The 26,260-nt window shown below is 40.5% G+C and overlaps 1 protein-coding gene across 2 annotated transcripts in view; it reads left to right on the forward strand.

The window, feature by feature from the left end:
* The window catches only part of Yipf4 (Yip1 domain family member 4), a 28,855-nt gene extending 2,933 nt beyond the window's left edge, over positions 1 to 25,922 (forward strand). The window contains exons 2-7 of one of the 2 annotated variants that reach the window (XM_070025331.1): positions 5,368 to 5,466; positions 10,823 to 10,976; positions 14,334 to 14,505; positions 18,340 to 18,417; positions 20,902 to 21,015; positions 24,877 to 25,922. In XM_070025331.1, the coding sequence (XP_069881432.1) occupies positions 5,400 to 5,466; positions 10,823 to 10,976; positions 14,334 to 14,505; positions 18,340 to 18,417; positions 20,902 to 21,015; positions 24,877 to 25,014 (723 nt within the window). In that variant the 5' untranslated portion in view covers positions 5,368 to 5,399 and the 3' untranslated portion in view covers positions 25,015 to 25,922. The remainder of the gene's footprint in view (positions 1 to 5,367; positions 5,467 to 10,822; positions 10,977 to 14,333; positions 14,506 to 18,339; positions 18,418 to 20,901; positions 21,016 to 24,876) is intronic. The other variant, XM_070025330.1, reaches the window with a different exon arrangement.
* The last annotated feature ends 338 nt before the right edge of the window (positions 25,923 to 26,260 follow it).

Here is a 26,260-nt window from a genome sequence, read left to right on the forward strand (position 1 = left end):
AAAAGACTGGATGGAGCTCTCAAGTGTTCCTGCTTAGCTCAAGGCCAAAAGAGGTGTTTGGTTTTTGTTTTTGTTTTTTGTTTTTTTGTCTGTTGTGGGGCTTGAACTCTTGGCTTGGGTGCTGTCCTTGCAGTCTTCAGCTCAAGGTGAGTGCTCTACCCATTAAGCCACAGCACCACTTCCAGTTTTCTAGTGATTTATTGGAGATAAAAGTCTCATGGAGTTTCCTGCCTGGGCTGGCTTTGAACCATGATTCTCAGATCTCAGCCTCCTAAGTAGCTAGGATTACAGCCTAAGCCACCGGTGCCCAGCTACAAAAGAGTATTTTTAATGGCATGAATAGAGGATAATGGCTAAAGTCATGGATATGAGTCTTTTTTTTTTTTTTTTTTTTTTTTTTTGCCAGTGCTGGGGCTTGATCTCAAGGCCTGGTCACTGTGCCTAAGCTTCTTTCACTCAAGGCTAGAACGCTACCACTTGAACCACAACACCACTTCCAGCTTTTTCTGTTTACGTGGTACTGAAGAACTGAACCCAGGGCTTCATTCATGCGAGGCAAGCACTCTACCACTAACCCACATTCCCAACCAAAATATGAGTCTTCTTTAGGTCAAATCTTGATACTTTGTTCCATAGACATACATATACAATCCATCTAACCAGCAGTGTCATGGTTTTGATTAAATGGAATCTGAAACACAGGAAGAATACATCAGCAGGGCTTGGGAAGGTGGCTCAGTGGTAGAGCGCTTGCCTTGCATGCCTGAGGCCCTGGGTTCGATTCCTCAGCACCACATAAGCAAAAAGAAAAAAGCCAGAAGTGGCGCTGTGGCTCAAGTGGTAGAGCGCTAGCCTTGAGCTGAAGAGCTGAGGGACAGCACCCAAGCCCAGAGTTCAGGTTCCCACGACAGGACCCCCCCCCCCAAAAAAAAAGACTACATCAGCAGAAACATTTCAAATAGGAGGGTGAGAAAGCCAATTTAAGTACAGTAATATCTGAAGACCACATTATATAGTAAAGCATCTTTTTTTTTTTAATTTTTTTTTTGGTCCAGTCGTGGGCCTGAACTCTGGGCCTGAGCTCTGTCCCTCAGCTCTTCAGCTCAAGGCTAGCGCTCTACCACTTGAGCCACAGCGCCACTTCTGGCTTTTTTCTTTTTGCTTATGTGGTGCTGAGGAATCGAACCCAGGGCCTCAAGCATGCAAGGCAAGCGCTCTACCACTGAGCCACCTTCCCAGCCCCAATAGTAAAGCATCTTAAATGAACTGATGCTATTAAAAGATAAAAAAGGGGTGGGAGGGATGGGAGAAAATGATGAAAGGGGTAACATTGATCAACATGGTATTGTATTCATAACCTGCTTTTGGACAAGTACTTAAAGATAATTTAAAAAAAAATAGAGGTCTGGGAATGTGGCTCAGTGGTAGAGTGCTTGCCTGGCATGCATGAAGCCCTGGGTTTAATTCATCTACCACATAAACAGAAAAAGCTGGAAGTGGCACTGTAGCTCAAGTGATAGAGTGCTAGCCTCAGGGGCAGTGCCCAGGCCCTGAATTCAAGCCCAGGATTGTCAAAAAAAAAAAAAAGAAAAGAAAAGAAAACATAATAAATAGAAAGGGGAAAGCTGAGCATTGTGATTCCTCTGTGATCTGAGGCAGAGGCAGGCAGATCTCAAATTCAAGGTCAAGGCTGGGAAGGTGGCTCAGTGGTAGAGCACTTGCCTTGCATGCTCGAGGCCCAGGGTTCGATTCCTCAGCACCACATAAGAAAAAAGCCGGAAGTGGTGCTGTGGCTCCAGTGGTAGAGCACTAGCCTTGAACTGAAGAGCTGAGGGACGGCACCCAGGCCCAGAGTTCAGGCCCCACGACTGGACACCCCCCCCCAAAAAAAAATTAACACCACATTCAAATTCAAGGTCAATCTTGACTGCATAGTAACATCCTGTCTCAAAAACAACCAAAAGGGGCTGGGAAGGTGGCTCAGTTGGTAGAGCGCTTGCCTCCCATGCATGAGGCCCGGGGTTCGATTCCTCAGCACCACATAAGCAGAAAAAGCTGAAAGTGGTGCTGTGGCTCAAATGGTAGAGCCCCTAGCCTTGAGCTGAAGAGCTGAGGGACAGCACCCAGGCCCAGAGTTCAGGCCCCATGACCAACAACAAAAAAAAAAGGCAACCCACAATCCAAATTGGGTTTGATCTGTGTCTTCTCATGTTTCCACTAACCTCTGATGCCTCTTTCTATAAATTGACTAATGTATTAGAACTATAGAAAAGTTCTGAGTTTGCATCCTGGTTTTACCATTGCTATCTGTGATCATAGCAAGTCAACTTGGCTACTAAGTATACAGAATAAGAATAATAGTATCCATGACAGTTTGCGAGTGTAAAGTACTTAGTACTGTACCTGGCAGAGTCGAGTGCCCCACATAAGTAATGTAAGTTGAAGCTGCTGCTTAGGTTTCAGTGTTAACTGGCTTCACACTCATTTTCTAATGTGAACTTTTAATTCTACTGACTGTCTTTTCTCTAACTGCAAATGTTTTCACCTTAAAGCTGTTTTCTGTCTACTGCTCCTTCTGGATTGTGTTCAAGTTTCTTACTCTTTTTCTCCCAAGTTTCTTATTCTTAATGATACCTATCCTAACTCTTTGGCTACACATACCATGCTGAATGTTCCCCAGGATCTTGTCTTCATATGAATGTGTGTCCTGGGCTCCCTATCTTTTTTTATTTTTAAGAAGCTTAATACCAAGCAGGTTAATTTGAAGGTCTTCTGTTCAAATCATTGGCCAATAATTACTATGTGTATCCTCTGTAATTTATATAAAATATTGCTAGTTACTAACCTAATGCAAAAGACCAAGCTAGTCAAGTGGGGTTATAGGGAGATATAATGTTAAGCAGATTAACAATAACCTACAACCTATATGGATCAACTAACCTGGGCTTCCTATATTGACTGCCTTTCTCTGTCCTGAATTACAAAACATGAGACTGAATACAAAGGTTTCTTTCTTGGCAATACCTTGCTTAACCATTGCTTTGAAACCAGCTAGGACCTGGTAGCTATTTGTAATCCTAGCTACTCAGCAGGCTGAGACCTCATGATGAGGTTCAAAACCAGCCTGGGCAGGAAAGTTTGTGAGACTTCTATCTCCAGTTTGACCAGCATAAAGCTTGAAGCAGAGCTGTGACTCAAGTGGTAGAACACCAGCCTTGAGTGCAAAAGCTAAGCAACAACACCCAGGCCCAGCATACCTTCCCTTTTGGCTTTTTAGTGGTTAATGAGTGATAAGAGTCTCAAAGAGGGCTGGGAAGGTGGCTCAGTGGTAGAGCGCTTGCCTTGCATGCATGAGGCCCTGGGTTCGATTCCTTAGTACCACATAAGCAAAAAGAAAAAAGCTGGAAGTGGCGCTGTGGCTCGAGTGGTAGAGCGCTAACCTTGAGCTGAAGAGCTGAGGGACAGTGCCCAGGCCCAGAGTTCAGGCCCCACAACCGGATCCAAAAAAAAAAAAGTCTCAAAGACTTTCTTAACTGATCTGGCTTCAAACTGAGATGCTGAGATTTTAGCCTCCTTAGTGGCTAGTAGAAAAGATTGTATTAGCCACTAGCCCCTGGTGAAGCTTTCATTATTCCTTATAAGGGAAAAGTACACTTAAAAGGGTTTTATGAGAATTATTTAAGATAATATGTATAAAAGCCAGATCATTAAATATATTAATAGAACATATGCTTTGTGTGAATGAGTCAGTAAATAAATAGGAAAATTTAGACTGAATATTTGAGTCTGTGATGTAAATTTACATCCAGAAGTAGTAATGAAATATATGTGTATAAAAGTAAGAATGTAATAATACATTCTTGTATTGTGTCTATATATATTGTATACATATGTAAAATGTGGAAGTCCTTAAGGTAACTAGGTATGATGGTGCATACTTGTAATCTCAGCTACTAGGAAAGATGAAGATTGCAGTCTGAGGTCAGTCCCAGACAGATATAAGACTCTAAAAAAAATAAAGCAAAAATATGCTTGGAGCTATAGTTCAGGACCAGAAACACTTGGCTAGCAAGCTGTAGACACAGTCAGACTCCCAATACCGAAAGACAAAGAATGTCCTTAAGTTGGATGCCAGCTTATGCCTATAAATCCTAGCTACTCAGGAGGATGAGATTTTAGGATCTTGGTTGGAAACCAACCTAGCCAGGAAAGTTAGCGAGACTCTTTTTTCGAGTAAACTACCAAAAAAAAAATTTTTTTTTTGTCAGTCATGGGGCTTGAACTCTGGGCCTGAGCGCTGTCCCACAGCTCTTCAGCTCAAGGCTAGCACTCTACCACTTGAGCTACAATGCCACTTCTGGTTTTCTGGTGGTTTATTGCAGATAAGAGTTTCACGGACTTTCCTGCTCAGGCTGGCTTTGAACCTTGATTCTCAGATCTCAGCCTCCTTAGTAGCTAGGATTACAGGCGCCACAGGTGCCCGGCTCAAAAAAAAATTTTTTTTTTTAAATCCTGAAGTAGAGCTGTGGCTCAAGTGGTAGAGCACTATCTTTGAGCAAAAAAAGCTCTGGTATAACACCTAGGCCCTGAATTCCAGACCCAGTCCCAGAACTGGCCAAAAAATATTAATAACTTGGTGTCTAAAGACCAGCAGCATTGATATTACCTAGTACAGAGGTATGTAGAATGTAGCTTATGCAGATTAGCATTTTGACAACATTCCTGGGTCATTCGTAAGCACATTAAAGCTAGAGAAACAAGCAGGGCACTGTGGCTTATGCCTATAATACTCGCTACTTAGGAGGCTGAGATTTGAGGATTGAGGTTCAAAGCCAGCCCAGGCAGGAAAGTCTGTGAGACTCTTAACTCCAATTAACCACCAGAAAACTGGAAGTGGTGCTATGGCTCAAAGTGGTAGAGCGCTAGCCTTGAACAAAAGAGCTCAGGGCCAGAGCCCAGGCCCCGAGTTCAAGCTCCATGACTGACCCCCACAAAACCAAAACAAAAAATGCTAGAGAAGCACTGGTTTAGAATATTATAAAATAAAGTGGCGCTGTAGCTCAAGTGGTAGAGCGCTCGCCTTGAGCTGAAGAGCTGAGGGACAACGCCCAGGCCCAGAGTTCAAGCCCCACGACTGACAAAAAAAAAAAAAAAAAAAAAGGAAAATGAATATTATAAAATATCAGAAGAGAAGGAAATCATTTCTATTTAGAAGATAAGGAATTTTTTTTGGGGGGGGGAGAAAGGGGGTCTGGTCATGGTCCTGAACTCTGGACCTGGACGCTGTCCCTCAGCAGTTCAGCTCAAGGCTAGCACTCTACCACTTGAGCCACAGTGCCGCTTCCGGCTTTTTTTTTCTGCTTATAGGGTGTTGAGGAATCGAACCCAGGGCCTCATGCATGCAAGGCAAGCGCGCTACCACTGAGCCACCTTCCCAGCCCAAGATAAGGAAAATTTTTAATGGAGGTAATGCTTTGCCAAACATTAAAATCTGTGTGTGTGCGTGCACACTAGGCTTGGGGTTAAACTCAGGGCCTGGCACTGTCCCTGAGCTGTTTTGTTTTGCTTTTGTTTCTGTACATGATGGAAGGAGTACTTCCATTTGTAAGGAACTACATATGAGAGAATTGTCTACCACCAAGAAATGGTCAGCTAGGTGGTGCCTGTAATCCCAGTTACTTGGTAAGTGGAAGCAGCAGTCTGAGTTTGAAGCCATCTGGATGTGTATTTCAAGTGCTAGAGTGCTTGCTTAGGAAGGGCAAGGCCCAAAATTCAGTCCTCCGTACTGTCCCTCCACAGTTGTCTAATAAAAAAAAAAGAAAAAATTCAATGTTGCTGGAGGTTTGGCTCTGTGGCAGAGAGCTTGGCACAAGGGTAAGTTCAAAACTCCAGTAACCACAAAAATGTTTTTAGTGTACATAAAGTATGCTGTAAAATGTATGGTACGAAGGGAGTGGTAAATTACAGGAAGTAATCCTGAGAGTATTCAGAGATGGTATGTACTTTAAAGGATAAAGGAGTTCTTAAGACTTAAAATGTGGACTATACCAGTATAATAATAGAAGTGGAAGTAATCTCTGTGTCTTATGCTTCGCAATATTTGTTTGTTTTTGGTGGTATTAGAGTCTGGTGCTTGCTTGGCTGGTATTCTAACACTTAGCTATTTCTTTATCCTGGCCTTTCACTGGCCATTTTGGAGATGAGTCTCAGAAACAAAGTCTGTGTACTTAATCTGGCCTCAAATCTCAGTCTTCCAGATCAGCCTCCTGAGTAGCTAGAATTACAAGCATGAGCCACCACTACTCCTAGCTTGTAGATCATATACTTCCCAGTCTTTACAGACTTAATATGCTAATTTAGACTATGCACTTTCTGGGACAAAAAGCTGTGCTTTACTGTGGGGCAGTATCCCACTTACTCCCTAACATGGAATCTAGCGCATGGTCAGATCTCAGTAGATGTTTGAATGGAATCAGTTCCTATAGAATATTTTTTGTAGGACTGTGAATGTGCCTGAGTTGTAGAGTGCTTGCCTAGGATGCATGAAAGTGTGGGTTCGATTCTTCAATATCACATAAACAGAAAAAGCCAGAAGTGGCTCAAGTGGTAGAGTACTAGCCTTGAGCAAAAGAAGCTCAGGGACAGTGCCTAGGCCCTGAGTTCAAGCCCAGGACAGGCAAAAAAAAAAAAAAAAATCGTATGTATTTGTTTAATCTTATGTACATGCTGTATACCAACCAATATGATTGCTGAAAAATCATTAAAGTGATAATAGTTAGAGAAAAGCATAAAAAGTAAAGAGGTACAAATTTGCATGACATATATAGGAAGAGAAAAGACAGTCAATAGAGTAAAATGTTTATATTGAAAAAAAAACAAACAAACAAGTGTGAAGCCAATAAACAATGAAACCCAAGCAGCTGCTTCAACTTAACATTACTTATGTAGAACACTCAACTCTGCTAGGTATACTAAGTGCTTTACATTTGCAAAATTCTCTTTTGGTACTATTATAAAAAATTAATTTAAAAATTCCATTTGTCAAAGCATGGAGTCATTATTATGGTCTTAAAAAAAAAATTACCAGGGCTGGGATGTAGCTCAGTGGCAAAGCGCTTGCCTAGCAAGTGCAATATCCTGGGTTCGATCCCCAGTACCAAAAAAGAAAAGACAAAAAAAAAAAATTACCAGACTGGGAAGGTGGCTTAGTGGTAGAGTGCTTGCCTCAAAGTCAATTCTACAAAAATTCAGTAAATATTTGGAAGGAACATGAACAGAGATTGCCAAACAAACAAGATGTCTACACTATCCAATAAGCCATCCACACACCAGTCTCTGCCTTCTAAGTATTGAGGATTACCAGACTAAGCCACCGCACCTAGCACCCCTATTTTCACAGCTGAACTATTGCAGTTCCTTCATATTTCCTCAGCATCCAACAAGTCTCTACTGTTCTACTAGATCTGTCCTTACTTTCTGCTATCTACAGAAGTATCTTCAATGTTTCTCCAAGCACAAATGATTGCATGATACCACAAATATGGCAAATAATGTGTCAAACCGGTGTGTACCAGTGTACTTGAAATGTAGCATTTTCAGGGCTGAAGGCTATATTTAATGCTTTACCATTAAGACACATTCCAGAGTTGACATTTGACCACCTTATTTTTGCTATAGTCTTCAACCTGTTTCTGAATATTTTTCTTTGTTTTCTGATATTATTCTTGCTTGTTAATAGCTTTTTGGGCTTTCCTATTGCTTTTTTCCACCCACACTTAATTGTAGCTTGGGAGCACTCTTTTGAGATGTCAGACTGCTGTTGTTGACATTCCTGCATTTGACTTTGTCATAAAAGGTTTTGATTTTTTTTTTTGGCACTAGTGGGCCTTGAACTCAGGGCCTGGGCACTTCCCTCAGCTTCTTTTGCTTAAGGCTAGCACCCTACCACTTGAGCCACAGCGCTAATTCCTGCTTTTTCTGTTTATGTGGTACTGAGGAATTGAACCCAGGGCTTCATGCATGAGAGGCAAACACTCTGCCACTTAGCCACATTCCCAGCCCCTGAAAAATTTTAATTATATCTAAGTAGCTGTACAAACAGGTTCCAATTCAGTATGTTAATTTCTGAGTAGAATGAATTTTGATCATTGTTACCCTATTTTCTTTGAATAGAATAGATAATACTAAAAATATTGTAAATTGAAAGTGATAACATCCATATTATGACAAAGTACTAAACATACACGGTTGTTTAGCATACCATTGCTTAGAACTCTTAATTTATATATTATTTCTTTAAAATTTAGACTGACATGTGGGGCTTTGGTGGCTCACACCTATAAGCCTCGCTACTCAGGAGGCTGAGCTCTGAGGATTGTGGTTCAAAGCCAGCCTAGGCAGAAAACTCCATGAGATTCTTAGCTCCAATAAACTACTCAGAAGAAGCTGAAAGGGGCTCAATGGCTCAAGTAGTAAAGCACTAGCCTTGAGCAAACGAAGCTTAGAGACTGTGCTCAGAGCTAGCAAATAAGAATAATAATTTAGACTGACATAATTCTTTAAATGGGATATGCTGGAAGGAGTATGTAGCTCATTAGCATCTTAAGGTATAGTTGGAAATAATTTTCATGAATTTTCAATTTTTATATGTATACATACTAAGCTAAATATCTAGTAATTAAATGCCTTTCGTTGTAATGAAAAAGTAAAATAAAATTGAGACAGTTTCCTTTTGTGCCAGTCTTGGAGCTTGAACTCAGGGCCTGAGCATAGTCCCTGAGATTGTTTTTTGTTTTGTTTTTTTTGGGGGTCTGGTCATGGGGCCTGAACTCTGGGCCGGGGCGCTGTCCCTCAGCTCTTCAGCTCAAGGCTAGCGCTCTGCCACTTGAGCCACTGTGCAACTTCTGGCTTTTTTCTTTTTGCTTATGTGGTGCTGAGGAATCGAACCCAGGGCCTCAGGCATGCAAGGCAAGCGCTCTACCACTGAGCCACCTTCCCAGCCCCCTGAGGTTGTTTTTGTAAAGGCTGGCATTCTGCCACTTGAGCCACAACACCACTTCTGGCTTTTTCTGAGTAGTTTATTGGAGATAAGAGTTTCATAGACGTTGATGCCTGGGCTGGCTTTGAGCAACGATCCTCAGATCTCAGCCTCCTGAGTGGCTAGTTTTACAGGCATGAGCCATCAGTGCCGAGTTTAGACTAAGAGTTTTAAATGCAATCTTTACTGGAGGCTAGGCAACAGGAGTTAAGGTTCATTGGAGCTTCATAATTGCAAAACCTCTAGTGTCACTACTATGGCTTCCTGTAACTCTTCCTTTTGTTAAATTAAGAAAAAGTGTTCTTTGTATCTATTAGAAATGGAAGTTTAAATTCTACCACTTTGAATATTAACATAAAACTAGCAGAAAGTAAAATTGAGAGAATTTTTAACTACAAAGATTCTGGCAGTATCTACAGGGAATATTTTTAAATTTTAGGTGAGGAAGAATAATAAATACAAAAATGTGTGAACTGGGCTGGGAAGGTGGCTCAGTGGTAGAGCGCTTGCCTTGCATGCCTGAGGTCCTGGTTTTGATTCCTCAGCACCATATAAGCAAAAAGAAGAAAGCCGGAAGTGGCGCTGTGGCTCAAGTGGTAGAGTGCTAGCCTTGAGCTGAAGAGCTGAGGGACAGCGCCCAGGCCCAGAGTTCAGGCCCCACGACCAGACCCCCCCAAAAATGTGTGAACTTTATCTGTAGCTGAGTAAACTCATACTTTTTGTTTTTGGTCGTGGGGTCTGCACCCTTGGCCTGGGCACTGTCCCTCAGCTCTTCAGCTCAAGGCTAGTGCTCTACTACTTAAGCCACAATGTAACTTCTAGCTATTTCTGCTTATGTGGTGCTGAGGAATTGAACCCAGGGCCTCATGCATGCAGGGCAAGCGCTCTACCACTGAGCCACTTTCCCAGCCCACTCTCATACTTTTTAAGGGTCTGAGCTTATAGGTAGTAGATTGGGTGCCTAGAATGTTGGAGGAACTGGGTTCCCTAGCACTGCAAGGAGAACAAAAGAACAGAACAAATTTTTTTTTTCTTGTTGGTTGTGAGGCTTGAACTCAGGACCTGGGCTCAGTCCCTGAGCCTCTCTGTGTTTAAAGCTAGCGCTCTACCACTTGAGCCATATTGCCACTTTTGGCTTTTTCTGAGTAGTTTATTGGGCTGGCTTTGAACTATGATCCTCAGATCTCAGCCTCCTGAGTAGCTAGGATTACAGGCATGAGCCATCAGCACCCGGCTCCCATTTAAATTTTAATAGTTACTGTTGTAAATCTAGAGTCTAGACTGGTAGCTATGAAATTTTTTTTGGCCAGTCATGGGACTTGAACTCAGGGCCTGGACACTGTCCCTGAGCTGCTTTTTTGCTCAAGGCTTAGAATCTACCATTTGAGCCATAGCAACACTTCTGGTTTTTCCTGTTTATGTGGTACTGAGGAATTGAACTTGGGGCTTCATGCATGCTAGGCAAGCATTCTACCACTGAGCCACATTCCTGGCCTTAGCAATGAAATCTTTTGTGTGTCTTTTAAATTCTTTTTTCTTTTTTGGTTTGAGACAGAGACTAAAACTTGGTACCTGACACTTTGCTCATTGTTTGCCTCTCTACCAATAGAGCCATTTCTCCAACCCCTCGTTTTATTCTTACAAAATAAAAAGTAAGATAACTGTCACATTGCAGGTCTGTGCAATAGCAAATATTGTGAAATAATTGTTACTTGAAATGTGTTCCTTTTCAATAATAGACATACATTTTACATGGTTTATGTTTTACCTCTTTTTTTTCCTAAGATCTCAGTGGCTCTATAGCATCCTCAGATGTCAAATTAAACCTCGGTGGTGATTTTATCAAAGAATCTACAGCTACTACATTTCTGAGACAAAGAGGCTATGGCTGGCTTTTGGAAGTTGAAGATGATGATCCTGAAGATAACAAGCCACTTTTGTATGTAAAAAATAATATATATGTATATTTGGTTTAAAATGTAATTTGTGGGATGTTGATATTCTTTAATGTTTTATTTAAAACTTTGTGGGAGATTTTAATAACCTATATGCTACAAATCTATAAGAATTTTCAGAATTAACTAATAATTTAAAAACCTGAACCATTAATGTCTTTTTAAACCTTTAGAATGACCAGAATTAAAAGAATAGTAATCATGTACCATGCACACACACATAGAAAGTTTACTCCTGACTGTTTATCTGCATATCAGCTATCTCAAGTGATCTTGCAATTCTTGGGCTGGGAATGTGGCTTAGTGATAGAGTGCTTGCTTAGCATGTATGAAGCCCTGGGTTCGATTCCTCTGTACCACGTAAACAGAAAAAGCTGCAAGTGTCACTGTGGTTCAAGTGGCAAAGTGTTAACCTTGAGCAAAAAAGCTCAGGGACAGTGCCCAGGCCCTGAGTTCAAGCCCCTGGACTGGCCAAAAAAAAAAAAAAAAAAAAAAAGCAAATCTTTTGGTGTTTACAATTCATATTAAGGTTTAAAACTAAGGTTTTGCCAGGCACTAGTGGCTTATAACTATAATTCTAGCTACTCAAGAGGCTGAGATCTGAAGATCTTACAATTTGAAGCCAGAGTGGGCAGGAAAGTGTGTGATACTCTTATCTTCATTTAGCCACCAGAGAGTTCAAGCAGTAGAATATTAGCCCTGAGCACAAAAACTCAGGGACAGTGGCCAGGCCCTGAATTCAAGCTCCAAGACAGGCACTCATACACCCACCCATAAGATTTCCAAAATTGTGTATGTGTGTGTTGATACTAAGGCTTGAACTCAGAGTCTGAGCACTGTTTGTAAGAATGTGTATGTATAAGTTTCTTTGTGGTTCTATGAAGCAAAAGTAGATGGTGGTACATTCCTATAATCCCAGCTGTTATATGAAGACTAAATTAAGCAGACTGAAGTCCACATACCCGGGCAGAAAGTGAAACCATATCTCAAAATAACCAGCAGAAAAAAAAGGGAAGAGAGAGAGAGAGAGAGGGAGAGAGAGAGAGAGAGAGAGACAGAGACAGAGACAGAGACTGTTTCCTTAAGGTAAGGATTAATGAGAAATAATCCCACATATAGAGCATCAAGGACAATTTCTCAATTTGGCACTTGGTTGTACATTTGAAGATAAAAATTTCCCCTTAGAATAAAAGCCCCACACTGGCTTTCCTTTAGATTTACAGTCTGAATTACCAGTATATTTCCAAAAAGTCTGAAGCAGAAATTTTGGTATTTTCTGGGGATCTTTTGTTTGTTTGTTTGACATTTGCTGAAGCTTAAATTTAGTGCTTCATGCTTATTACTCGTCAAGGGCTCTACCATTTGAGTTATGCCCCCAGTGCTTTTTACCTTAGTTTTTTTTTTTCTTCTCCTGGATAGGATCTTGCATTTATGCAAAGGGTCAGCAGTGAACTGCATCTTCCTAATTTCCATTTCCCAAGTTGCTGAGAGTATAGTATAGAACGTGCCAACACACCTGGCTTTACTTTCTTTGTCTATTTTTTCCCTTTTTTTTTCTTCCTTGTGCTAGTACTGGGGCTTGAACTCAGGGACTTGTGCTCTGGCTTAGTTTTTTCTGCTGGTGCTTTACTATATATACCTTTTCATTTTGATTTTTACTGATTAGAGGGGGGGCAGGGGCTGGGAAGGTGGCTCAGTGGTAGAGTGCTTGCCTAGCATGCATGAGGCCCTGGGTTCCATTCCTCAGCACCACATAAGCAGAAAAAGCCAGAAGTGGCACTGTGGCTCAAGTGGTAGAGCACTAGCCTTGAGCTGAAGAGCTGAGGGACAGCGCCCAGGCCCAGCGTTCAGGCACCATGAACGACTAAATAAATAAATAAATAAATAAATAAATAAATAAATAAATAAATAAATACATAAATAAATAAATAAATAAATAAATAAATGTTTCTCACATTTGTGTTTGAACCTTGATCCTCAAATCTCAGCCTCCTCAGTAGCTAGGATATAGGTATGAGCCACCAGAGCCTGCTCTCTCCCTCCTTTCCTCTCTTCCTCCATCCCCCACTCCTTTCTTTCATTTGGTATCAGTCCTGGGGCTTGAATTCAGGGCCTGGCACTGTCCCTGAGCTTCTTTTGCTCAAGGCTTGCACCATTTGAGCCTCAGCACAGCCGTTTCTGTGTATGTGGTACTGAGGACTCGAACCTAGGGCTTCATGCATGCTAGGCAAGCACTCTACCACTAAGCCACCTTCTCAGCCTTCTAAGACATTTTTTTGTCAGTTAATTGGAGATAAGAGTCACATGGATTGTCTTGTCCTACGCTGACTTTGAACCATACTACTCAGATCTTAGCCTCCTGCGTAGTTAGGATTACAGGTCAGAGCTACTGGAGCCTAACTTTATTATTTAATTTTATTTATTTACTTATTTATTGTGCTGGTTCTGGGACTTGAATTCAGGGTGTGGGGACTGTCCCTGAGCTTTTTGTGTCCAAGGCTAGTGCTCTAGCCACAGCTCCATTTCTGCCTTTTTAGTGTTTAACTGGAGATAAGAATCTCACAGACTTTCCTTCCCAAGCTGGCTTTGAACTACAATCCTCAGATCTCAGCCTTTTGAATATGGTATGAGCCACCAGCACCTAGCTAATTTTAAATTTTTTCTGTCACTACCAGAGCCTGAACTTAAGACTTTGTGCTTGCTTGACTTGCTTGCTTCTCTGGCACTCTACCACTCTACTACTTAAGCCATACCTATATAAATTTTTTTGCTAGTTATTTTAGTCTCATGGACTTTTCTGCCCAGGTTGGCTTTGAACCATGATGCTTTGGATCTGATCTCAGCCTTCTGAGTAGCTAGGAGTATAGGTGTAAAACACTAGCATCAATGCTTGCTTATGTAGAGATAGGGTCTACTCTGTGACCCGTGCTGGCCTTGAGCTCACTGAATAACCTAGGATGGCCTAAAACTCTCCCATCTTCCTGATTCTACCTCCCAAGAAGTAATTTGTATTTAAAATTTCATTGAGATTTGTTTTAAATTGGTAGTACCTCCAGAAGATTGGCAAAAGGAAAGAAAGACAGATCTGAGATGTATTTGGCCTAACAACAATTTAAAACAGTAACATTTGTGAGATCTACCTAAATTTAGAGATGATGAAATGTTGAAACATCTCTAAAGTTGGACTAGTTTCCTTGTGAATCAGTAAATATGGTACTTCAAGTGCTTGCATTTTGTTGACCTATGATATCATATTGTCATATTTAAACTTTTAGGTTCTTTTGAAACTTTTAGTATTCAAAACTATATGTATTTTGAGAATTTTTATTTTAAAATTATAGGGAAGAATTGGATATTGATCTGAAGGATATCTATTACAAAATCCGATGTGTTTTGATGCCAATGCCATCACTTGGTTTTAATAGACAAGTGGTGAGAGACAATCCTGACTTTTGGGGTCCTCTGGCAGTTGTTCTTTTCTTTTCCATGATCTCATTATATGGACAGTTTAGGGTAAGTAAAGCTTATTTTATGTAAATTCAAAATCTTTTGAGTTTAAAAATCTGTAATCAAATATTCTTAATATTAGTATATTATATCTGAGAAATGTTTTGTCTTGTGTATTACTAAAACTGTTGTATAATAAATGAGGAATATCTTAGATTGGTGCTTTCAAGTTTTCTATATTGTCATTCATAGAAGTTTTAATATTTATATGGCACTGATGTAAATAGATAGAAGTATTCCCATCTGACTGAATGTGAGAATGGCCAGGAGTGCTCAGAATTGCTGCTCATTTTCTTTTAACTCCCCAAGAAATGAAGACTTTGAAATCTAATGTGTAATGTATAATTATGTGGTGTTTTTTTTTTTTTTTTTTTCCAGTAGTGGGGCCTGAACTCTGGGCCTGGACGCTGTTCCTTAGCCCTTCAGCTCAAGGCTAGCACTCTACCACTTAAACCACAGCGCCACTTCTGGTTTTTTCTTTTTTGCTTATGTGGTGCTGAGGAATCGAACCCAGGGCCTCATACATGCAAGGCAAGTGCTCTACCACTGAGCCACCTTCCCAGCCCATAATTATGTTATTTCCTTTATTTTTCTGGTGCTGGTATTAGAGCTTGAACTTAGGGACTGAGCATTGTCCCTAAGCATTTTTTGCACAGAGCTGGTGCTCTACCACTTGGGACTTTACTGCCCAGGCTAGCTTTGAACTGTGATCCTCAGATCTCAGCCTCCTTAGTAGCTAAGATTTCAGATGTAAGCCACCAATACCCAGCCCTTTTATTCAGTTTTAATTTTGTTTTTGAATTCAACACTTCTTTTCATAAATGATGACAAGGATTCTATTAATTTTTTTATTTACTACTGATATTTTAGTCACTTTAACATGCTCTCAAGTTTTTTTTTTTAATCACACAAACACAAGATATATGTAACACTCTTTCATTCCCAGTTTCAGACTAAAGGGAGTAAGAAATAACTTTACTGTAAGGGATAAGGAAATTAATTTGTTGTTACCACTGTAGTGAATAGCTATACAAATTCCACAGCACAAAAATGTATTTCAGAGCCAGGAGCTGTAGCTCACACCTGTAATCTTAGGGACTCAAGGAGGCTGAGATCTGAGGATCATGATTCAAAGCCAGCACAGTCAGGAAAGTCCTTGACACTCACCTCCAATTAACTACCAGGCGCTTTGGTTCAAAGTAGTAGAACGTTAGCCCTGAGTGAAAAAGCTCAGAGACAGTGCCCAGGCCCTGAGTTCAAGCCCAATGACAAAAAAAAAAAAATTTCAGCAATATATTACAACAGTACAACTCCATCCTATTTTCATTGTTGTTGGTGGTGACATTTGTGGGCTTTAAACTCAGGGCCTGGAACTCAAGCCCTGAGTGCTGTCCGTTAGTTCTTTTGCTCAAGGTTAGCCCTCTACCACTTTGAGCTACAGCTCCACTTCTGGTTTTCTTGTGGTTAATTGAAGATGAGATTCTCACAGACTTTCCTGCCTGGGCTGTGTTTGAACCGCAATCCTAAAAATTTCAGTCTCCTGAGTAGCTAGAATTACAGGTGTGAGCTAGAATTACAGGTATGAGCCTGACTCCATCCATCCTGTTTTTGAGGACTTTTTTCCTTTGACTCCACAAAATCTTTGCAAACTAATCTTCTCTTTTTTTGCTGCCCTAGTTCTATAAGCAACCATTTCTTAGTCCCTTTAGTTAAAAATACTTTGAGGTCTGGGAAGGTGGCTCAGTGGTAGAGTGCTTCCTTTGCATGCATGAGGCCCTGGGTTCGATTCCTCAGCACCACATAAGCAGAAAATGTTGTAAGTGGTGCTGTGGCTCAAGTGGTAGAGTGAGCTGAGGAGCTGAGGGACAATGCCCAGGCCCAGAGTTCAAGCCCAACACCGACACAAATATATATAGAGAGAGAGACAGACAGAGTTAGAGACAGAGAAACTAAGATCTAGGCAATCAGTCTTTGTTTTCATAGTGAAATGTTATTTGTAGAACTTTGGGAAGACAGACTTTTAAATATTTACCTTTCTCATTAAACTAAGCCTGAGGAATTAAAATTACCCGAAAGGTATTCCATATTCTATTATAAAATGTGTATTAGAGTGTTTCAAAGATTTCCAGAAGCCAGGTGCTGGTTGCTCACATCTGTAATCCTGGCTATTCAGGAGGCTGAGATCTGAGGATCAAGGTTCAAAGCCAGCCTAGGCACGGAAGTCCGTGAAACTCTTATCTCCAATAAACCACCAGAAGACCAGAAGTGGCACTGTGGCTCAAGTGGGAGAGCACTAGGCTTGAGCTGAAGCGCTGAGGGACAGCGCCCAGGGCCAGAGTTTAAACGCCATGACCGACAAAAAAAAAAAAAGACTTCCAGAGCAGATTGTCAATCTGCTCTATATCTGTAAATGCTGTACAGTTTTTTTTTTGTTTGTTTTGTTTTGTTTTTGGGTCCGGTCATGTGGCCTGGACTCTGAGCCTGGGCACTGTCCCTCAGCTCTTCAGCTCAAGGCTAGCACTCTACCACTTGAGCCACAGCGTCACTTCCGGCTTTTTTCTTATTGCTTATGTGGTGCTGAGGAATCGAACCCAGGGCCTCATGCATGCAAGGCAAGCACTGTACCACTGAGCCATCTTCCCAGCCCCAATGCTGTACAGTTTTATATACATTCACAATGTTCTTTTGCTGCTGCCTTCTAGATAATTTATTTTGCAACACATTACTGCACAGTTGTAAATAACATGTACTATAACTTCACTTTCAGTTATGTGTAAAGAAATTAATTAATTTTTTAAAAAAGAATGACTTTGGCTAGATACCGGTGGCTCATGCCTGTAATCCTAGCTACTTAGGAGGCTGAGATCTGAGGATCATGGTTCAAAGCCAGCCTAGGCAGGAAAGTCCAGGAGACTCTTATCTCCAATTAATCACCAGAAAAGGGGAAGTGGCACTGTGGCTCAAGTGGTATAGTGCTAGCCTTGAACTGAAGGGTTGGTTGAAGGACAGCTCCCAGGCCCAGAGTTGAGGCCCCACAATCAACAACAACAGCAAAAAGTTTTCCCTGAAGTGTGCTATAATGGAAGGGATTGGTACTAAATACTTTTTACTTTTTAAATTTTTTATTATACATATCTTGAACTACTAATGTTTATTTAGGTAATTGATACTTTGTTCATTTTCAGTTTGGTTATGCAATTGTATTACACACTGCAATTTTTTTTGTGTGTGTATTGGTCTTCAGGCTTAAACTCAGGGTCTGGATGATGTCCCTCAGGGTTTTTTTTCTGGGGGGGGGGGGGAGGGGTCCGGTCGTGGGGCCTGAACTCTGGGTCTGGGCGCTGTCCCTCAGCTCTTCAGCTCAAGGCTAGCGCTCTACCACTTGAGCCACAGTGCCACTTCCGGCTTTTTTTCTTTTTTTGCTTATGTGGTGCTGAGGAATCGAACCCAGGGCCTCATGCATGCAAGGCAAGCGCTCTACCACCGAGCTACCTTCCCAGCCCCCCTCAGGTTTTTTGTTTAAGGCTAGTACTCTACCACTTAAGCCATGGCTCAGTTTCTGGCTTTGTGGTAGTTAATTCGACAGCTTTATAGACTGTCCTACTCAGGCTATCTTCAAATCATGATTCTTAGATATCAGACTTCTGAGTAGCTAGGATTACAGGCTTGAGCTGCCAATGCCCAACCATACTACATTCTTACCAAGTGTACTGGAGAACTGATGTTACCTCTGTTTCCTGAAATTGGGTATGTCAACATTGTCATAAATGACAGAATATAGAATTCCTGAAAAATTATCACCTTGTTGAGTAGCATAAAAAATTTGTTTTCCCCTTTTAGGTGGTCTCATGGATTATAACCATTTGGATATTTGGGTCACTGACAATTTTCTTACTGGCCAGAGTTCTTGGTGGAGAAGTAAGTAGTTAATTCACAAAGCTGCTTTTGTTTATTATAAGCTTTACTCCAGGTACTTTCTCACTAAGAGTGACCATTATAATGTTTCTTATGCCAGAATTGCTTTTAAGTTATATTAGTTCCTTTCTTCTCCTTTTTTTTTTTTTAATTGGTCATGGGTCTTGAACTCTGAGCCTGGGCACTGTCCCTCAGCTCTTCAGCTCAAGGCTAACACTCTACCACTTGAGCCACAGCACCATTTCTGGTTTTCTAGTGGTTAATTAGAGATAAGAGTGTCATGGGGGCTGGGTAGGTGGCTCAGTGGTAGAGTGCTTTCCTTGCATGCATGAGGCCCTGAGTTTGATTCCTCAGTACCACATAATCAGAAAAAGCCAGAAGTGGTGCTGTGGCTCAAGTGGTAGAGCACTAGCTTTGAGCTGAAGAGCTGAGGGACTGTGCCCAGCCCCAGAGTTCAGTCCCCATGACCGGCCAAAAAAAAAAGTAAAGAGAAAAGGAAAGATACCATCCTTTATCAAATAATGTACTGCTTTTGGGGAAGCATACAATGGTTACAGCAGTTCTCAAGTAGACTTAGATATTTTCTTATATATTTTTATTTTGTCAACATATGTTCCTAGGCAATATAATTTAGCCATCTTTCATCTCAAATTTTTTTTCCACAGTAAGCCTGGATGGCATTTCTCCTACTTAAATTTCCACATAGCGGGAATGACAGATTTTGCCCACTACTTCCAGCTTTCTTGCTTCTTTGCTTCTTTGCCTAGGCTCCTATAGAACTGTGATGGTCCTGCTCTTCACTTTGCAAGTCTAGCTGGGATTACAGGCTTGAGTCACCACACTTTGTATTTTGTGTGTGTGTTTGTGTACATGCGTTTGTGTGTGTGCTTGTGCACTTGTATGCTTGTGTTTTGGCAAAACTGAGGTTGGAACTCAAAGTCTCATGTTTGCTAGGCTGCCACTCTTCCAGCCCCCATGCCCTCCTCCCCTTTTTTGGGGGTCAGGGTCTCTCTACGTAGCCCAGGCTGGCCATCCTTGAACTCAAGATCCTTGTTTCTCAGACTCCTGTGTGCTGGGATTATAGACACATGCCACCAGGCATGACTTCTTTCCCGTCCTTTTTAATGGAATTTCAAGAGGAAGTAATAATCTTAACCTAAAAGCAAAATAAATTTAGAGTAACATCTATAAAAACTGTTCTTCACATATGGCAGATTGCTTTGTTTTGTTTCATTTTGTTTTGAGATAGATTCTACAAAGTCTCACTGTCTATCCCAGCCTGCCCTAAAACTTGTTACCCATTTGAGCTTCTTGAGTACTAGGACTACAGACCTAAGCTACCACACTCCCCTGGAATTCTTTTTTTTTTTTTTGGGGGGGGGTCCGGTAGTGGGGCCTGAACTCTGGGCCTGGGCGCTGTCCCTCAGCTCTTCAGCTCAAGGCTAGCTCTCTACCACTTGAGCCACAGCGCCACCTCCAGCTTTTTTCTTTTGTGCTCATGTGGTGCTGAGAAATCGAACCCAGGGCCTCAGGCATGCAAGGCAAGCACTCTACCACTGAGCCACCTTCCCATCCCCTCCCCTGGAATTCTTAAATCTTTTTTTTTGTTGTTGTTGTTGGCCTGGGCGGAGCGGGGGGAGGGGGGGAACAGGGCGGGGGGGGGCGGGTGTTGAACTCTGGTCCTGGGCGCCGTCCCTGTGCTCTCCAGCTCAAGGCGAATACTACCTCTTGAGCCACAGCACCACTTCCGGTTTTCTAGTGGTTTATTGGAGATAAGAGTCTCACAGACTTTCCAGCCCGGGCTGGCTTTGAACCGTGATCCTCAGATCTCAGCCTCCTGAGCAGTTAGGACTACAGGTCTGAACCACCTATGCCCGGCTCTTAAATAATTCTTATTCTTATATCCTAGACATATTTTTAACCTGATATATAAAAATATGTTTTGCTACTGTGATAAATAGAACAAGCCGGGCGCCGGTGGCTCACGCCTGTAATCCCAGCTACTCAGGAGGTTGAGATCTGAGGATCCTGGTTCAAAGCCAGCCCGGGCAGGAAAGTCTGTGAGACTCTTATCTCCAATAAACCACTAGAAAACTGGAAGTGGTGCTGTGGCTCAAGCGGTAGAGCGCTCACCTTGAACTGAAGAGCTGAGGGACAGCGCCCAAGGCCAGAGTTCAAGCCCCACGACCGACCAAAAAAAAAAAAAAATAGAACAAAAATGATATAAAATTCTAGAGTTCAAGCAGAAGTGGGGCTAGAAATACAGATTTGAGCAGTTGGCAAACTGATACTAAATGAAATCATGGCAGTTTGTGAAGACCCAGGTACATGATGTACTATGATAATTTGAAATATAGTGGGTATGATACATTAATTTCTTAGTTCTCATGCTAAGATACATATAATAAAGAATACATGATATTGATAATGATTAACATGAATACTGTGATTCCTATGATACTCACTTAAAATTTTGAAAATTCACAGGTTGCATATGGCCAAGTTCTTGGAGTTATAGGATATTCATTACTTCCTCTCATTGTCATAGCCCCAGTACTTGTGGTGGTTGGATCATTTGAAGTGGTATCTACACTTATAAAAGTAAGTTATGTAGTATGAATTATATAGTTTACTTTTTTCCAGTAGTGAAACTATACTTGTCATCCAGATAAGAATAGCATGATCCAAAACTGTTTATCAAGTAGTTGATAGTGTTTTGGAACAGTAAACTTGCTTACTGATTTTTACCAAGTATATTTTGTTAATTTATTTATTTTTGTCAGTCGGTTGTGGGGCTTGAACTCTGGACCTGGGCACTGTCCCTGGGCTCTTTTGCTCAAGGCTAGCTAGTGCTCTACTTGTGGTTTTCTGGTGGTCAATTGGAGATAAGAGTCTCCTGGACTTTGCTACACAGGCTGGCTTTGAGCTGCAATCCTCAGATCTCAGCTACCTGAATAGTCAGGATTATAGCCATGAACCACTGGTGCCCAGCAATGTTTTCTTTTAGAATTGGGCATCAAATATTAAAGGATTTTAGTACTAATCCTGAATTCAAATCCTTGTTCTGCCCTTTTTATCTCGTGTGTGTGTGTGTGTGTGTGTGTGTGTGTGTGTGTGTGTGTGTGTGGGTGTGTGTGTGTGTGTGTGTGTGTGTGTGTGTGTGTGTGTGTGTGTGGGTGTGTGTCTCGTTCCTGGGGCTTGAACTTGGGGCTTAGGTGCTGTCTCAACATTTTTTTGCTCACAGCTAGTTCTCTACCAGTTGAGTCACAGCTCCACTTTCAGTGTTGTTCTTACAGTTTCTTAACTACTAAGTTTTCTAGTGTTTTCTAGTGTTTGTTGTGAAAATTTTAAAGAATGTATGCCTAGTGCATACATAATGCTTGGCACAGAGTAACTACAACTATTACTTGAGTGCCTACTCAAGTAATAGTTGTAGTTACTATAAATATACAGGATTATTTTGAGGTCATCATTGTATGTTTGAACACTAAGTCACACCTCCAGTTCCCAATCTGATCACTTGTGCAATAAGAAAATCTTGTAGTCAGGTGCCAGTGTGTCATGCCTATAATTCTAGTTACTTGGGAAGTTGAAGCTACTTAGGAAGTTGAGATCTTAGTATCACAGCTCAGAGCCAGTCTGGCCAGAAAATTATTATTCAGGAAATTCTTACTTCCAATTAGCCAACAAAAAGCTATAAGGTATGGTTCAAATGGCAAAGCACCAGCCATGAGCAGGAAAGATAAGCAAGATTGTAAAGCTCTAGAGTTCTAGCCCCAGTACTGGCACATGTGATCACACACTTGGGCATGCACACACACCCAAGAAATAAACAATCCATATCAAGTGCTTTTATTTCACATTAAATCCTATATCAGTCAAACCATTTAGAACAAAAAAAATCTAGTCAAGGTGAACAAAAGGAATTAGATTATAATTTTATTTCATGCATCTTCTTACACTTTTTTGTATGCCTGGATTACTACTTTGTGGAGTTTCTTTTCCTTTTGATAAAAGAATAGTAGAAAGTTAGACCATCCCAAATACATTTTGAGTCAGTCTGCCAGTATCCATTTTTTTCAACTCTATACTAATGTTTTTTTCTGAACTGAAGTCACTTTTGCTCCCCCTGGGACATCTGTCAATGTCTAGATGAATATTTGAGTCACAGAGCAGGGAGAGGGTGTTATTTGCAAGGATGCTGCTAAACATTCTACAATACACAGAAAACTCTCAAAAAACAAAAAACAGGGGCTGGGAAGGTGGCTCAGTGGTAGAGCGCTTGCCTTGGATGCATGAGGCCCTGCGTTCAATTCCTCAGCACCACGTAAGCCAAAGAAAAAAAAAGCTGGAAGTGGCGCTGTGGCTCAAGTGGTAGAGCACTAGCCTTGACCTGAATTGCTGAGGGACAGTGCCCAGGCCCAGAGTTCAGGCCCCACAACCAGGCCCCCCCCAAAAAAAAGAAAAGAAAAGAAAAAGCAAAAAACATTCAGCATAAAGATATCAATATTTCTGGACCCTGGTGGCTCACACCTGTCATCCTAGCTATTCAAGAGGCTGATATCTGAGGATTGCAGTTCAAAGGACTAGGAAAAAAAAAAAAAAGATGTGTTTCAAGTCAGTTTCTATTTTAAGTTTTTTTGGTTTTTGTTTTTTTTTTGTTTTTTTTTTGGTCGGTCATGGGGCTTGAACTCTGGGCTTGGGCGCTGTCCCTCAGCTCTTCAGTTCAAGGTGAGCGCTCTACTGCTTGAGCCACAGCACCACTTCCGGTTTTCTAGTGGTTTATTGTAGATAAGAATCTCACAGACTTTCCTGCCTGGGCTGGCTTTGAACCACGATCCTCAGATCTCAGCCTCCTGAGTAGCTAGGATTACAGGCATGAGATACCAGCGCCTGGCTGTTTTTTGTTTTTGCCAGTCCTGGGGTTTGTACTCAGAGATTGGGCACTGTTCCTAAGCTTTGTTTGCTCAAGGCTGCATTCTACCACTTGGAGCCACAGCTTTACTTCTAGGTTTTTTTCAGTGGTTTTTTGGAGGTGAGACTCTCACAAACTTTCCTAGCCAGGCTGGTTTCAAATGGCAATCCTCAGATCTCAGCTTCCTGAATAGCTAGGATTACAGGTGTGAGCCACCAGGCCCCAGCTTGCCTGATTTTTTTTCTGGGAATTTCTTCCCTAATTTTATGCAGCAAAATGTGTTCAGTAACTGTTTCATAAGTACTAGGTTTCCAGTGAAATTAATTTAAAATTAAGTATGTGTATTATCAGAATAACACACTATTTTATTTAATTAAACTCTTGACCAAGATGTGATTTTTTTCCTCCTTTTTATTGCACTTTGTGTTATATATTTCTAAAAATATAAAAAAAGTAATGCTGGATTAGGTAGCTTATGCCTATAATTTTAGCTGCTCAAGAGGCTGAGATCTGAGGATCCTGGTTAAAACCTGCCTAGGCAGGGAAGCACATGGGACTCTTCATCTCCAAATAACCACCCCAAAACCAGAGGTGGAGCTGTGGCTCAAAATGGTAGATCCCTTAGCCTTGAGCAAAAATGCTCAAGGCCTTGAGTTCAAGTCCCAGGACTGACAAAAGTAAATTAGTAGTGTATAAAATTTTCACTTTGCTTTCCTATTTAAAAGAATAAAAATGGAAATTTGTTTTACTCTCCGAGGATCAAACTTCTTTCATCAGTATGGCCCAATAATTGTTTATTTTTTTAAAGTTTGCCTGATCATAATCACCAGAGATATATGTTTAAAAGGCTGATAACTAGAGCTTTTCTTTAGAAGTTCTAATTTCAGCCAGACAGTTGTGTACATTTGTCATGTCAGCACTCCAGAGCTGAGGTGGGAGAGCTGAGTTCAGGATCAACCTGGGCCACATAGTGAGACCTTATTTTAAAGGAGGGGATGAAATGACATGAATAACATAACCAGTGCAAGTACTCCACATTTCCTTTTTGGTAGGCACACCAACTCATTGTTGTAATTAGACAAGTTTGATAGAAATATACTGCGTACGGCCCTCTGTACAGTATGTTCTCAAATAAAATAAAATTAAAAAAAATATATATATATACTGCGTACGGGCTGGGAAGATGGCTCAGTGGTAGAGTGCTTGCCTCGCATGCATGAGGCCCTGGGTTCCATTCCTCAGCACCACATAAGCAGAAAAGGCCAGAAGTGGCACTGTGACTCAAGTGGTAGAGCACTAGCCTTGATCTGAAGAGCTGAGGGACAGCACCCAGGCCCAGAGTTCAAGCCCCATGACAGACAAAAAAAGAAAAAAAAAAAAAAAAGAAATATACCACATATACAGAAGTTAAGGAATCAAATGAACATGAACATTATTTACTATTACTGGTTTTTTTTGTATATCATAAACACTATTTTTATCCTTTACAACAGCCAAAAGTTAATTTATTTGCTAACATGCTGCCCTTTGTCTTTTTTTTTTTTAAGCTGTTTGGTGTGTTTTGGGCTGCCTACAGTGCTGCTTCATTGTTAGTGGGTGAAGAATTCAAGACCAAAAAGCCTCTCCTGATTTATCCAATCTTTTTATTATACATTTATTTTTTGTCTTTATATACTGGAGTGTGAGCCAAGTCATACTTGAGTGGAAAAAAAATGATGTTACATTTGTGTGTAGGCTGGGAATTCTTGCTGAAAGGATTGAAGAAAATGTTGCTGGTAAAAATTTACACATTCCAGATGTAAAGGCTAAAGGTTTAAGGTCTTTTTAAAAACAATATTTTTTGTATTTAATTAAACAATTAGTTATCTGGGATTTTTTTTTGGTCAGAATCCTATATTCTGTTTGATTCTTCATATTCCAGTGAATAAAATATAAAAGCATTGTGTTTTTAACATTGTGTCATATTCACCTAAAAACTTGTGCCAAAAGCACCTGAATCGGTAATTACACTTCACTTGAAGGATAAATCTGACAATGTCCTAATAATCGAAAAGTGCAATTTTTTTTCTTTAAAGAGTTTTCTCCTACATTGCAGATCCTGTAGATAAATATTTATATTTATACATATATATTTATGAAGTAATTCTTATTCACAAAATATATTTCTTAATAGCCTAAAAATTGATACTAAATCTGATGCTTAAATTTTCTTTAATTTGGCCATTAATATTTTTTATTGAGAATTTTAAAGTTGTTTTTTAAATTGTATATCATTTTAAAAATAATAGTTGCTAATGTAGATTTGGTTTGTGTGGATATGCTTTTAAAAACCATTTTGAATGTTTAACATCTGACTTAAAGTTTTTCTTTTATCTTTCTGACCAAAGGAGCAAGAGGTATAATAGATATAGCAGTCATTAAAATCGTTAATATATAGGAAAACAATAATATTTATAGCATCAGTAATATTTTTTAGCGCTATTCCTAAATCAGAAAAATTGCAGGAAAGAGATCTTTAAAATCCTATGGTCCTAAACAATGTTATATGAAGTAGAAAATAAAACGTTTTCCAGCTGTGTGTTTTGTTTTATAACACTTTGTCTTGTATTACTTTAACAAATATTAGTTACTGTCTTAACAAATGTACAGTTTTTGCTAAGGAAAGTATCAAGCAATTTTTATTAGTGAAATTGTAGAGGAAAATGTTTCATTTATGTTCATAAAGTAGAAAATCCTGTGGTTTTTATCTAGAAGGATTCACCACTGTCTTCAGTATGGTAATGTTCTTGGTATGTGTTCCTTAGCAAACTTGTTCACCAGCTACATGCAAGCCTAAACTAGAACGGTATCAAGTTCATCTTTCTTCCTTCCTTCTCACACCAAAGCAAAAATGAAAGAAAAGTTTATTTTATTATCTTCTTTGGGGGACTA

This window comes from Dipodomys merriami, unplaced genomic scaffold (genome assembly GCF_024711535.1).
Source record: "Dipodomys merriami isolate MVZ:Mamm:240054 unplaced genomic scaffold, mDipMer1.0.p SCAF_17, whole genome shotgun sequence".
NCBI classification, from domain to species: Eukaryota; Metazoa; Chordata; class Mammalia; order Rodentia; family Heteromyidae; genus Dipodomys; species Dipodomys merriami.